The 14322-nt window shown below is 41.4% G+C and overlaps 1 protein-coding gene across 1 annotated transcript; it reads left to right on the forward strand.

Annotated features, from left to right (window-relative positions):
• The first annotated feature begins 238 nt into the window (after positions 1-238).
• Positions 239-13717, forward strand: LOC143484230 (uncharacterized). The gene is given in 7 exon segments (XM_076982867.1): positions 239-464; positions 1532-1750; positions 1950-2550; positions 3078-3877; positions 4544-4604; positions 5293-5312; positions 11887-13717. Coding segments are annotated over 6 exon segments (3027 nt in total). The 5' UTR covers positions 239-464; the 3' UTR covers positions 13213-13717.
• Positions 13718-14322: the final 605 nt, after the last annotated feature.

The following is a 14322-nucleotide window of genomic DNA, read 5'->3' on the forward strand; positions in this document are numbered from 1 at the left end:
TGATGGGATGCAGTACACCACGAAGATAGCTCTGTTCACGTACTGGACATTTTCATTTTGGTCACATACTGCATACGGCATACTGATTTGGGGCTCGATCAGTACGTCAGTAGTATGTAGTAGGCTATTTCGAACACAGCCATGTTTTGAAAACTCGCGGTCATCCTCTTGCGTCAAATAAACCCGGAAGACTTTGCGGAGCAACTTTACAAATTCTCTGCACCCTGACTGGGACGGAAGTTTAACATTTAAAGACCTCAGCCATATGTTCGTCTCATGGATGAACATCCTATATGAATTTATAGGATAAATGTGTTTTGTATGTGGTTTTCACGTTGGGTTTTATGCACGTTTCTAATACCAAAGACCCTGGGTTGCTGAATTAAGTGTGAAGCGCTACACAAAGACCCAACGCGACCCGCCGCACAATCTGGACGTTGGTCGCACACACCGCAGTAGCTCTGGTGCGTTTAACGGTGTTACTTTGACTTCTCAGTCGTGCTGTTTCTCTGAGTGTCTTCAGGACGTTTTCCGTGCGGTTAGTAATCGCTCGTCGTTAATAGTTTACTCGCTCGTACAGGCATTTCCTAGCGTGTACAGTGCATGCGTTCGTTCACCTCCTTGCGATCTGATTTCAAGCATTTACGTGAATATGATATTTGCTGGCCACCGTCGCTTCTGTTAATGGTATAACTGTGATTACTGTTTTCGGTTTGTTTTACTCGAAACTTTTTACTATTATTTTTCCGATGCAAAAATAGCATGCTGTTTCGTCTTTGTTATGGTAGTCCGAGGATGGATATAAATTACTCGTCCACTTTTCACAACTCTTCTCACTTTGATCTCTTCTTTTTCATTCCTCGTTTTTCATGCATTTTCTTTAATTAATTTCCACTGCCTTTTAGCTCCTGTGTTGTATATATGTTATTGATGTATATGTTATTACTATGTATATATAGGATATTCGTCTTTTACCCATCACTCTGTTGACTTTATAACCCCTTCAGCTGTATAGATAGTACAACTAAATCTGCTGTACTGACCCAACTGTACATATGCTAAATATGGGCTTACATTTTCTAATATGGTCATAAACAGCTCATTATTTTCTTATAGTTATTCATTCTTTGTCATCTCTACATCCCTACATTGATTTAATCACTCTCTTAATTTTCAAGTTATGATGATCAAACTTGGTGACAGTAGTCAGTAGCTGACCCCAAACACCAACGTGCATTCCATATTGACTGTACTCATCCATCTATTATATCTGTCCTTCTATTCATCCCTCCGTCCTCCCATAGGAAGCAATTTATTTTGTAACTGCTTCAGCTATAAAGCTAGAATACCTTCACTTGCTGTACTTATTGAACTACCAGGCCCTACTGGAAACTACTATACAGTTATTTGAGAATAACCACCATTTTAAATAACATATCGAACTACAACAGTGTGTTCTGTACAAGTAGTTGTGTGCATGTTCTTTTTTCCTTCATTCAATTAAACAGTTTCTCATGTTCCACCACTGCAGATGTCTGCTGACAGCAGTAAGGGTGGAGAGGATGATGGAGAGGTTCTACTGGAGTTACACCTGTTATGTGACTCTGAAACATCCTGCACAAAGTCAGTAGGGACTGACCTCTCCATGGAGGATATTGGAAACCTACAAACTGAAGTCTGTGAACTGAGAAAAGTGATTGAATTGCTGGAGAGAAAGTTGAATCAGCAAACAGAAAATCTTTCTAAAGAGGTATGTGTCATTGGATTGAAGAAATTGTTTACGCCATAAAAGTATTTTGCATGTTTAAAACATACGCATGTGTGTATAGTGTTAATCAAATGTCTTCAAGTGGTGCGGAATCATGTTTGCTGTTTCATATATGAATAACTCCATATTTACACTGTGTTTGCCCTGTTTGTTTATAATGTTTTTGTGGTCTTTTGTTTAGAAGGATGTTGCCACTTTGTGCAGTGTCTATAAAGCTGAACTAAACCAAAGAGAAACACAAGGCTGTGGTCAGAGAGAGCAGCACACACCACAGGACACAGAGGATATACTGAGTCAGAATCCAGTGTGTAAACCCGAAGCAAATCCCATGGAGACACTGGAACCTGACTGTAACGCTGGAGTCCTGCACACACCACAGGACATGGAGGATTTATCCAGTCTGTCTCCAGTGTGTGAAATGAAAACAAAACCCACAGAAACACTAGAACTTGACTGTAACACTGAGTACCAATACATAAAGCAGGAGATGCAAGATGTGTCTTGTCTATTTGTGGTGTGTAAGACTGAATCAAACCCTGTGGAGATACGGGACACTGACTGGAACACCATGAGCCAATGCATAAAGCAGGAGATACAGGTTGAAACCAATATGTCTCCTGTGGATAAAATCGACCCAAACCCCACAGAGTCCCTGGGCCCTAACTGTAATGTTGGAGACCAGCACACACCACAGACTCCATTAAAGACGTGTTCAGTGAGACTGATGGACTGCATCCGTGGTGGACATGATGATTGTAATAATAAGAATGATTTTATACCAGGTGAGTTACGCAAGTTTAAACAGTGTTAACCAAAACATAACTATTGAGGAGGTCTGAGATTAGCCTGAAATAATTATTATAACCCTAAGGAGGAAATCGGCTTGTTTGGAAGTTAAATTGCTTACCAAATAGTTGGATCAATACAGGTATTATAAGTTTACGTTGGATGATGGCTAATATATGTATCAATGTATGGAAGTACTATTGGTTGAGTTCACTTTATTACTGTCAACCATTGTGCTACAACCTGATTGTTGGATAATAGCCACAGCGCTAATGTAGCATCTGTGCATGACTGGGCCAGATAGGATTACATCACAACAACCAGTGGCAGGCATGAACCCAAAAAGAACACAGAGAAAGGAGGCGGGGATTAAAGGAGGCGGGGCTTCCTGTTGCTCCATAAGACATCTTTTTGTTACATTATTTCTGTTTCATACGATGTTCTGTATGATTATTGTGTTTATTATGTATGGCCCAGTAATAACGCTGCAGCTGCCACTAAGTTTGTTTTTTTTCTCTTCCAGAACTCAAATCATCTTCTGCACTCCTGCACGTCTTCTCCTGCTCTGTGTGTCCACATTCCTATACAACTCAAATGTATCTCCACAAACACATCAGGACATGTCACCATGAGGAGTATGTCAGACTGCTGAAGTCAGGACAAATTAAATATGAGAATCTGGTACCCAAACGCAGCTTCAAAAATCCACAAATGTTATCCAAAACTCTCCAGCGCATTCACAAAGGAGCAAAGCTGTATCTCTGCTCAGAGTGTGGGAAGAGATTTAATAGATTGAGTAAGTTACTTCAACACCATCTCATTCACACAGGTGAAAAGCCGTATTGCTGTTCAGAGTGTGGGAAGAGTTTTAATAATCGGACTCATCTCCGCCAACACCAGCGCATTCACACAGAAGAGAAGCCGTATCAATGCTCAGAGTGTGGGAAGAGATTTAATAGATGGAGTAATTTCCAACAACACCGTCGCATTCACACAGGAGAGAAGCCATATCACTGCACAGAGTGTGGGAGGAGTTTTGCTAGACAGAGTAGTCTCCAAAGACACTGGCGCATTCACACAGGAGAGAAGCCCTATCACTGCTCAGAGTGTGGGAAGAGTTTTACTAGACAGAGTAGTCTCCACCAACACCAACGCATTCACACAGGAGAGAAACCCTATCAGTGCTCAGAGTGTGGGAAGCGTTTTACTGAAAAGCGTAATCTCCACCACCACCAGCGCACTCACGCAAGAGAGAAGCCATAACACTGCTCAGAGTGTGGGAAAGGTTTTACTCGATGGGGTGGTCTCCATGAACACCGGCACATTCACACCCGAGACAATCCACAAAGGGGTGCCGCCCCCTTAATATTGTTCAGATATTAAAATGAGTTCATTATAAACTGTGATAATTAGCAAATTATTTAGTCACACTGTATGTCTAATATCCATGTTTGAATTTATTAAAAGAGTAAACGCATAATTGTATTTAATTGATTACATTGTGCACACTTCCTGTGTGCGGGGCGCCGGTCTAATGAGATTGCATGTAGATGCATAAACTTTGGCAAGCAGGTGATCTTAGGCTGCAGTTTAATTGGTTGTTTCAGATTTTCCACAGGGCGCTGCTCTCTGCGCCCTAGACACACCCACTCTTGTTGGACACACCCACTCTTGGTAGTTTCAGTCAGCTGCGGTTCGTTAACTTGGTTCACGTTGAATATCATCAGGCTGGAGCAGCAGCTCTTACAAAATGAGAGAAAATTCAGTTTTACCTTTACAAAAAAAATCCTTTCACAAAGCGTTCACTTGAAGAACGCTAGGGTAAAATTCATGTTCAAATAAATAAAGGGCACTAAGACTGCTTTATTTGTTTTTCATTTGTTTGTGAACAAATGAAATTTTTTTTTGCACCAGCCGCCACTGGGCCATAACACTACTCAGAGATTGGAAAGAATTTTAGACAGTTTTAGTCTCCGCCTACACCTGCACATTCACACAGGTGAGAAGCCGTATGACTGCTCAGAGTGTGGGAAGAGTTATATTAGACAGTGTTATCTCCACCAACACCAGCAGCACACTCATACAGGATTCAAGCTGAATTACAGAGTGCCCAGAACTTCACTCTCCTGACTGTAGGAAACATGGAAGGAAGGGGAATGTTCTTGGACTATGTTCAGATTGCCAGCCCAAGTCTGATTTGTGGCATATCCAGATTGTTTCCAGATTGATTTTTGAGACTTTGCAAGCGCTGAGTTTATCTGATCCAGTGTAATAACACTGAAACACAACTGCATTTTTTTTGGTTGTTTGGAAGGCGAGATTATGAGAGAAGCCATTTCACTACTCAGTGGAGCAAAATTTTTAGTCCACAGAATCATTTCCATCAACAATAATGTACTCACACAGGATTATGTGATTGTGTATGTGACGATGTGTCTTGTGTGCAGCTTATAGGCCTACTCAGACTCGGCAGGCTCTGGTCGGCATCTTTCTCTGATTTTATTGCCTACAGCAGAACATCCGTGCAACTCAGTTAATCTGTACAATAAATAGCATCAAAGCTCCTACAGACATTCATAAAAAAGAAACTAATAAAATTGAAAAAAATAATAAAACCCGAATAACTGAAAACTGTGATCGTATAGTGATTAGCCTACATTAAAGAAAACTAGCCACATCATTCCCACATTCACAAGACAGTTCTGTAATTGTGCAATTCAACGTTTACAAGAAATTAGCTTGTTTTACAACTCACACCGTTGCCTAGCATATATAGCATGGGTTTTTGTGTTAATAACGACTCGTGGCGTCGTGAAATAACGCATTAAATGTAATGAATTATGAGACAACAAGAAAATAATTGTAACCCTGTATAGTATCACAACTCATTGATGGCTGTAATTTTCTCTCACATGGTCCTGCTTCCCCCCCGTCAGTAATTTCTTTTGTTTTCTATGTGTTTGAGGGCGTACTCACACTAGGCACGGTTTGCTGGTTCCGTGCTGAGGCCCGGTTATCCCCCCTCCCCACTCCCCCTCTGGCCTGCACTCACACTGCCTTCATCAACCCGGCCCGAGCACGCTTACGTCATCACAACGGGACTTTATTTGGAAAAAAAGCGCGCTCGCACAAAAATATGGAGTTCACGATTTTCTTTTTATTGTATTTTTGGGGTCGCTTTGGGAGTGCAGAAACACGGTGCAAGCACAGATTTATCGATAATTTAACACAACGATTGTCTGCTAATCTGTCTGCTAATCGCTTTGCCGCTATGACTGTTTAACGTGAGCGTCGCATCACTGATGTCATGTTTGAGTTCCAGCTAAATGAACCAATCACACGAGGCACCAAGCGGGCCCGGGCACGGATAGCGCTCACACTAGAAGCTAACCGTGCCCGAGTCCACATGAATCGTGCCCTGGCCCAACTCTTCAAGCGGGCCCGACCACGGTTAACTGATCTGGGCCCGGGCACGGTTGGAGCGCTCACACTAGCCAAACGAACCGTGCTTTGGCAGGGAACCGTGCCCGGGCCCGGATCACAGAGCCTAGTGTGAGTACGCCCTGAGTGTTTTATTTTGAAATTCCTAGTTGTCTCTGTCTTCACACACCTGCCTTGTTCTTCGCCCCTCGTTATTGCTTTCTAGTATGTATTGTTGGGTTTCTTGTTTGGTCAGTGTATGTAACCTTTCTCTTGTGTTAGGGTCCTGACGGACCCGTTTTGTATGGTTTACATGCTTATAACTACATAAACTTGTTTATAACATCAAGATTTTTTGACTTTGTCAGGAAATTAAATTTAAACAAAATCATAAAAAAATTTTTTTTTACTAAATTACAAAATGCTTTGTAATTTAGAATTAAGTCCTGTGTTTGGTCTCTTGTGTTGTCGATTATTTTAAGTACGTATTATGTTCATGCCTTTTGTAACCATGCCCTTTCCATGTCTTTAATGTTGGCTTTCATGTCCCATCTGTTTTCTGTGTTGGTTGTTTTATTATTAAAATCACTTCAATCTGCATTTGCGTCCCACCTGCTTAGCCCTCAACTTTACAAGAAGGCAGTGACCTCTTCCGGGTCGCGAGTGCAGGCGTCTCTTTCAGGGGCATGAAAGCTAACATTGAGCGACATTTGAGCGACCGGGAAATTCAGTCCGTAAAATCAAAGAATTAAGGTCGATTCTGGCGAACCAACATCGGCTTTCAGCCCCACCAGACAAGTTTTCGCTCTCCAACTCCCTTTCTCCACCCCCTCGTTGAATTTTTCTCTCACTCCGCTTCCCCCGTCTCCTAGCGACTGCTCCACGAGCCCCAACCCGTGCCCACCAGGCTCAAAACAAAAAGATCACTCGCGTTTAAAAAAAAAAAGTGTTCACATGCACTTTGCATCCCTTACATTTATATATATATATATATATATATATATATATATATATATATATATATATATATATATATATATATATATATATATATATATTAGAAATAACTCATGAACAGTGGAGCTCTCTCTGCGTGACCTACCTACAGCAGAACATCCATGCAACTGAAGCAGGGAGCGCGTGAAGTCTAGATAAAAGAACCAGAACCTCTTTAAATTACACACGGACGTAATTTAAAGAGGTTCTAAACAATTATGTGTTTACCCCCACTTTTTCAAAAGCCGGTGTTGGTCCCCCCCAGTTTTTACGGTTAAAACCAAATATTTAAATAGCGATGAATCCATGTCCCCCCCACTTTTTATTACAAAATTACGTCCATGAAATTACATATGGATACAGGGTAATGTACCTCTTACCTACATATGCAATTAAAATGGAAACAATATATTTTTTTCTTTTTAAATATTGTCGTGCTTGTGCTCCTCCGTGAGCTGCGGCACTTGTGTAGATGACGTGAGTGGAAAAACTTCGCACGACAAGGAATCTTTAGTTTACCGTTTTTACTGAAACCTCGGCAGGTCAGTACAGAACATTCAGCATTACAGCAATAATAATAATCAGCAATAACAGATTGTCAGATGTACGGGCTCTAGCTCGGGCACAGAACAGCAGTTTGCACTGTCCATGCGATGAGCCGCCTGTTTTCATTACCATATCAAACATTTTTCACCAATCAGCATGCTACATGCGCTACACACACACACACACACACACACACACACACACACACACACACACACACACACATCAGCAAGGAGAGAGGAGGGAACAAATTCCTCAAATGTGAACTGTCTTACACTATATTCATTTTGACAGGATTCACACAGGTGCTTATTCTACTTTAATTTTAACTCTGTTACATGTACAATAATATGTTTCTGCAATAAAAGAAAATAATAAACTTACTGATGTCCTTTAAATGAAATTCTACTGAATAAGTGTTATAACACGGTATGCAGTTCATCTGTGGCTAATCATAACTTCGATAGTTAAGTAAAATTTTACACTGTAGACTGTAAATACACAGCTAAATATCAAACACATAGCCAATGAGTATTTACGATTATCAAGTTAATGGATGTCTCTCAGATGAAAGATAGAAAATGTTTCACATTATTTTTATTTCTTTTAAATCACAGTCTTCTACATGCTCCCATGGTCTCTGTATCAGTAAGTACTGAGTGCAGTATGCAGTGTACAGTATGTAGTCGTCTGTTTTGAACATAGCACCTGAGACTGTGTCAGACCACAGCTAAAGCTCGATACACTGCAAACTAGGTCCAACACTTCCTAATGCCTGTGGAAGTGGCTCCCGGCTACTTCCTGGTCGTGTACGCCGTGTCTCCTCTCTCCTGCCCTGCGTGTAGCTCCGCCCTCTTGTGGCACCTGAACCAGGTAATGGACTGGAGAAAGGCCATCTGTTATTGTTGGTGTTTTCCCAGGACAGTATTAAAGATTTCCATGTTACGCTATATTATATGCTCGTACAGAGGACCTGCATATCGTCACCTACAATCGAATATTTAAGTTGATTTATACAACACAATGACACCTAAAATGGTAGTGCGTTAACGGCCAAAACCTGCTTAATGTAGAAAAAAGTTCAACACAATAGGTATATTATTGTATTTTTTATTTTTTTTATTATTATCTTATTTTTTACTCTTCATTCGAAAATTTTCATCCATTGACTATGTTTTGAAAACTCGCGGACATCCTCTTGCGTCAAATAAACCCGGAAGACTTTGCGGAGCAACTTTACAAATTCTCTGCACCCTGACTGGGACGGAAGTTTAACTAACATTTAAAGATCTCAGCCATATGTTCGTCTCTTGGATGAACATCCTATATGAATTTATAGGATAAATGTGTTTTGTATGTGGTTTTCACGTTGGGTTTTATGCACGTTTCTAATACCAAAGACCCTGGGTTGCTGAATTAAGTGTGAAGCGCTACACAAAGACCCAACGCGACCCGCCGCGCAATCTGGACGTTGGTCGCACACACCGCAGTAGCTCTGGTGCGTTTAACGGTGTTACTTTGACTTCTCAGTCGTGCTGTTTCTCTGAGTGTCTTGAGGACGTTTTCCGTGCGGTTAGTAATCGCTCGTCGTTAATAGTTTACTCGCTCGTACAGGCATTTCCTAGCGTGTACAGTGCATGCGTTCGTTCACCTCCTTGCGATCTGATTTCAAGCATTTACGTGAATATGATATTTGCTGCCCACCGTCGCTTCTGTTAATGGTAGAACTGTGATGACTGTTTTCGGTTTGTTTTACTCGAAACTTTTTTGTATTATTTTTCCGATGCAAACAATAGAATGCTGTTTCGTCTACAGTTTTATGGTAGTCCGAGGATGGATAGAAATTACTCGTCCACATTTCACAACTCTTCTCACTTTGATCCCTCGTTTTTCATGCATTTTCTTTAATTAATTTCGACTGCCTTTTAGCTCCTGTTTTGTATGTATGTTATGTTGTATATGTTATTACTATGTGTATATATAGGATATTCGTCCTTTACCCATCACTCTATTGACTTTATAACTCCTTCAGCTGTAGGAGATAGTACAACTAAATCTGCTGTACTGACCCAACTGTACATATGCTAAATATGGGCTTACATTTTCTAATATGGTCTTAAACAGCTCATTATTTTCTTATAGTTATTCATTCTTTTTCATCTCTACATCACTACATTGATTTTATCACTCTCTTAATTTTCAAGTTATGGTGATCAAACTTGGTGACAGTAGACAGTAGCTGACCTCAAACACCAAAATGCATTCCATATTGACTGTACTTATCCATCTATTATCTCTGTCCTTCTATTCATCCCTCCATCCTCCCATAGGAAGCCATTGATTTTGTAACTGCTTCAGCTGTAAAGCTAGAATAACTACACTTGCTGTACTTATTGAACTACCAGGCCCTACTGGAAACTACTATACAGTTATTTGAGAATAACCACCATTTAAAATAACATATCGAACTACAACAGTGTGTTCTGTACAAGTAGTTGTGTGCATGTTCTTTTTTCCTTCATTCAATTAAACAGTTTCTCATGTTCCACCACTGCAGATGTCTGCTGACAGCAGTGAGGATGGAGAGGAGGGTGGAGAGGTTCTACTGGAGTTACACCTGTTATGTGACTCTGAAACATCTTGCACAAAGTCAGTAGGGACTGATCTCTCCATGGAGGATATTGGAAACCTACAAACTGAAGTCTGTGAACTGAGAAAAGTGATTGAATTGCTAGAGAGAAAGTTGAATCAGCAAACAGAAAATCTTTCTAAAGAAGTATGTGTCATTGGATTGAAGAAATTGTTTACGCCAAAAAAATATTTTGCATGTTTGAATCATATGCATGTGCTTATGGTGTTAATCAAATGCCTTCAAGTGGTGCGGAATCATGTTTGCTGTTTCATGTATGAATAACTCCATATTTATACTGTGTTTGCCCTGTTTAAGTTTATAATGTTTTTGTGATCTTTTGTCTAGAAGGATGTTGCCACTTTGTGCAGTGTCTGTAAAGCTGAACTAAACCAAAGAGAAACTCAAGACTATGGTCAGAGAGACCAGCACACACCACAGGACACAGAGGATATACTCAGTCAGAATCCAGTGTGTAAACCCGAAGCAAATCCCATGGAGACACTGGAAACTGACTATAACGCTGGAGTCCAGCACACACTACAGGACATGGAGGATGTATCCAGTCTGTCTCCAGTGTGTGAAATGAAAACAAAACCCACAGAAACACTGGAACTTGACTGTAACACTGACTACCAATACATAAAGCAGGAGATGCAGGATGTGCCTTGTGCATTTGTGGTGTGTAAGACTGAATCAAACCCTGAGACACAGGACACCGACTGGAACACTACGAGCCAATGCATAAAGCAGGAGATACAGGATGAAATTAATATGTCTCCTGTGGATAAAATCAACCCAAACCCCACAGAGTCCCTGGGCCCTAACTGTAATGTTGGAGACCAGCACACACCGCAGACTCCATTAAAGACGTGTTCAGTGAGACTGGTGGACTGCATCCGTGGTGGACATGATGATCGTAATAATAAGAATGATTTTATACCAGGTGAGTTATGCAAGTTTAAACACAGTGTTAACCAAAACATAACTATTGAGGAGGTCTGAGATTAGCCTAGAATAATAATAATAATAATAATAATAATAATAATAATAATAATAACATTTTATTTGTAAAGCACCTTTCTGGACACCCAAGGACACTGTACACACAGGAAAAATAAAATACAATAAAAAATATGGATAAATATGCATAAAAATATAGAACAACACTACAATCTACAAATCTCACCCATATGCCACTTTAAAAAGATGAGTTTTAAGACCAGCTTAAAAAATATCTAAAGATGAACAAGCCCGCATTAAAACCTGATTGTTGAATAATAGCAACAGTGCTAATGTAGCATCTGTTCATGACTGGGCCGAATAAGATTACATCACAACAACTAGCGGCAGGCATGAACCCAAAAAGAACACAGAGAAAGGAGGCGGGGCTTCCTGTTGCTCCATAAAACATCTTTTTGTTACATTATTCCTGTTTCATACGATGTTCTGTATGATTATTGTGTTTATTATATATGGCCCAGTAATAACGCTGCAGCTGCCACTAAGTTTGTTTTTTTTTTCTCTTCCAGAACTCAAATCTTCTTCTGCACTCCTGCACGTCTTCTCCTGCTCTGTGTGTCCACATTCCTATACAGCTCAAATGTATCTCCACAAACACATCAGGACATGTCACCATGAGGAGTATGTCAGACTGCTGAAGTCAGGACAAATTAAATATGAGAATCTGGCACCCAAATGTAGCTTTAGAAATCCACAAATGTTATCCAAAACTCTCCAGCGCATTCACAAAGGGGCAAAGCTCTATCTCTGCTCAGAGTGTGGGAAGAGATTTAATAGATGGAGTGATTTCCATCGACACCATCTCATTCATACAGGTGAGAAGCCATTTCGCTGCTCAGAGTGTGGGAAGAGTTTTACTCGACGGTATCATCTCCACCGACACCAGCGCACTCACACAGGAGAGAAGCCATATCACTGCTCAGAGTGTGGGAAGAGTTTTACTAGACAGATTATTCTCCACCAACACCAGCGCATTCACACAGGAGAGAAGCCGCATTACTGCTCAGAGTGTGGGAAGAGTTTTCCTAGTCAGAGTGATCTCCAAAGACACTGGCGCATTCACACAGGAGAGAAGCCGCATTACTGCTCAGAGTGTGGGAAGAGTTTTCCTAGTCAGAGTGATCTCCAAAGACACTGGCGCATTCACACAGGAGAGAAGCCGTATTACTGCTCAGAGTGTGGGAAGAGTTTTACTAGACAGAGTATTCTCCACCAACACCAGCGCATTCACACAGGAGAGAAGCCCTATCTCTGCTCAGAATGTGGGAAGAGTTTTACTAGACAGTGTATTCTCCACCAACACCAGCGCATTCACACAGGAGAGAAGCCGTATTGTTGCTCAGAGTGTGGGAAGAGTTTTACTCAACAGAGTCATCTCCACCGTCACCAGCGCACTCACACAGGAGAGAAGCCATATCACTGCTCAGAGTGTGGGAAATGTTTTAGTCGACAGGATGGTCTCAAAGAACACTGGCACATTCACGCTAGAGATAATCCACAAATGTTATCTAAAACATTCTGGCGGATTCACAAAGGAGCAAATCTGTATCGCTGCCCAGAGTGTGGGAAGAGATTTAATAAATGGAGTGATTTCCATCAACACCATCTCATTCACACAGGTGAGAATCCGTATCACTGCTCAGAGTGTGGGAAGAGTTTTACTAGACAGAGTCATCTCCACAGACATCATCTCATTCACACAGGAGAGAAGCCATATCACTGCTCAGAGTGTGGGAAGAGTTTTACTAGACAGAGTCATCTCCACAGACACCATCTCATTCACACAGGTGAGAAGCCGTATCGCTGCTCAGAGTGTGGGAAGAGTTTTACTCAACGGAATCATCTCCACGAACATCAGCACACGCACACAAGAGATAAGCCATAACACTGCTCAGAGTGTAGAAAAGGTTTTACTCGACGAGATGGTTTCCATGAACTCTGGCACATTCACACCAGAGAGAATCCACAAAAATTATCTGAAACTCTGGCAGATTCACAAAGGAGCAAAGCTGTATCACTGCTCAGGGTGTGGGAGGAGATGTAATAGATGGAGTGATTCCCATCGACACAATCGCATTCACACAGGCGAGAGGCCAAATCAATACTCAGAGTGTGAGAAAGGTTTTACTCGACGAGAGGGTCTCCACAAACACCTGCACATTCACAGTAGAGAGAAGCGGAATCACTGCTAACAGTATGAAAAGAGTTTTAGTAGACTGGGCCATCTTCACCAACACCTGCACTCTCACATTGAAGAGAGGCCACTCAGAGATTGGAAAGAATTTTAGAACTTCACTCTCCTGACTGTAAGCAACATGGAAGGAAGGTGAATGTTCTTGGACTATGTTCAGATTGCCAGCCCAAGTCTGATTTTTGGCATATCCAGATTGTGTCCAGATTGTTTTTTGAGACTTTGCAAGCGCTAAGTTTATCTGATCCAAAGTAATAACACTGAAACACAACTGCATTTTTTATTTTTGGTTGTTTAGAAAGCTCATTTATTTCTGTCTCTGAACTTTGAATAAAAATGTGATTATTTCAAAAATAAAGCTCTAAATAACTTTGAAATATGTTTTTCTTTGGGCCACTATCTTGACATGCTATCTTGATAATATTGAGAGAAAAAGGGCAAAATTCGCTAAATGCTGTAACCATAAAAATGCAGCTGTGACGTTGCAGGACGAGACACGAATCCTCAGATTATGGCAGACGTCACTTTAATGTGATTAACAAATAGCGCAGTATGCGCACGTAAAACATTCAACAAACACACGTAGAACATGTAGACTCAGACAACAACGAGCACAGGACACTGCGCGAACGCACATAAACCACATAAGTCCCACGTGATTACGAGATGAGCCACAGATGAGACGGATGATCACAAGACATAACCGCACCCACGGAGATCCACAGACACAGACTAGGAGACGTAAACGACGTAAACACACATCCAAAACGGAGGGGCCCGGGTCCTTAACGTGACAGACTCCCCCACAAAGGGCACTACCCGTCCCGGGGTGCCAACAGGACCGAGTGCCCCGAACCCACATCGATGGGCGGATCCAACGTGCTCAGTCCTGCGCCTGGGAGATGACCGCCCTCGGTGGAGAGTCCGCCACGAACCGCCTAGAACACCCTTCCTGGGAAGACC

This window comes from Brachyhypopomus gauderio, chromosome 20 (genome assembly GCF_052324685.1).
Source record: "Brachyhypopomus gauderio isolate BG-103 chromosome 20, BGAUD_0.2, whole genome shotgun sequence".
Lineage (NCBI taxonomy): Eukaryota > Metazoa > Chordata > Actinopteri > Gymnotiformes > Hypopomidae > Brachyhypopomus > Brachyhypopomus gauderio.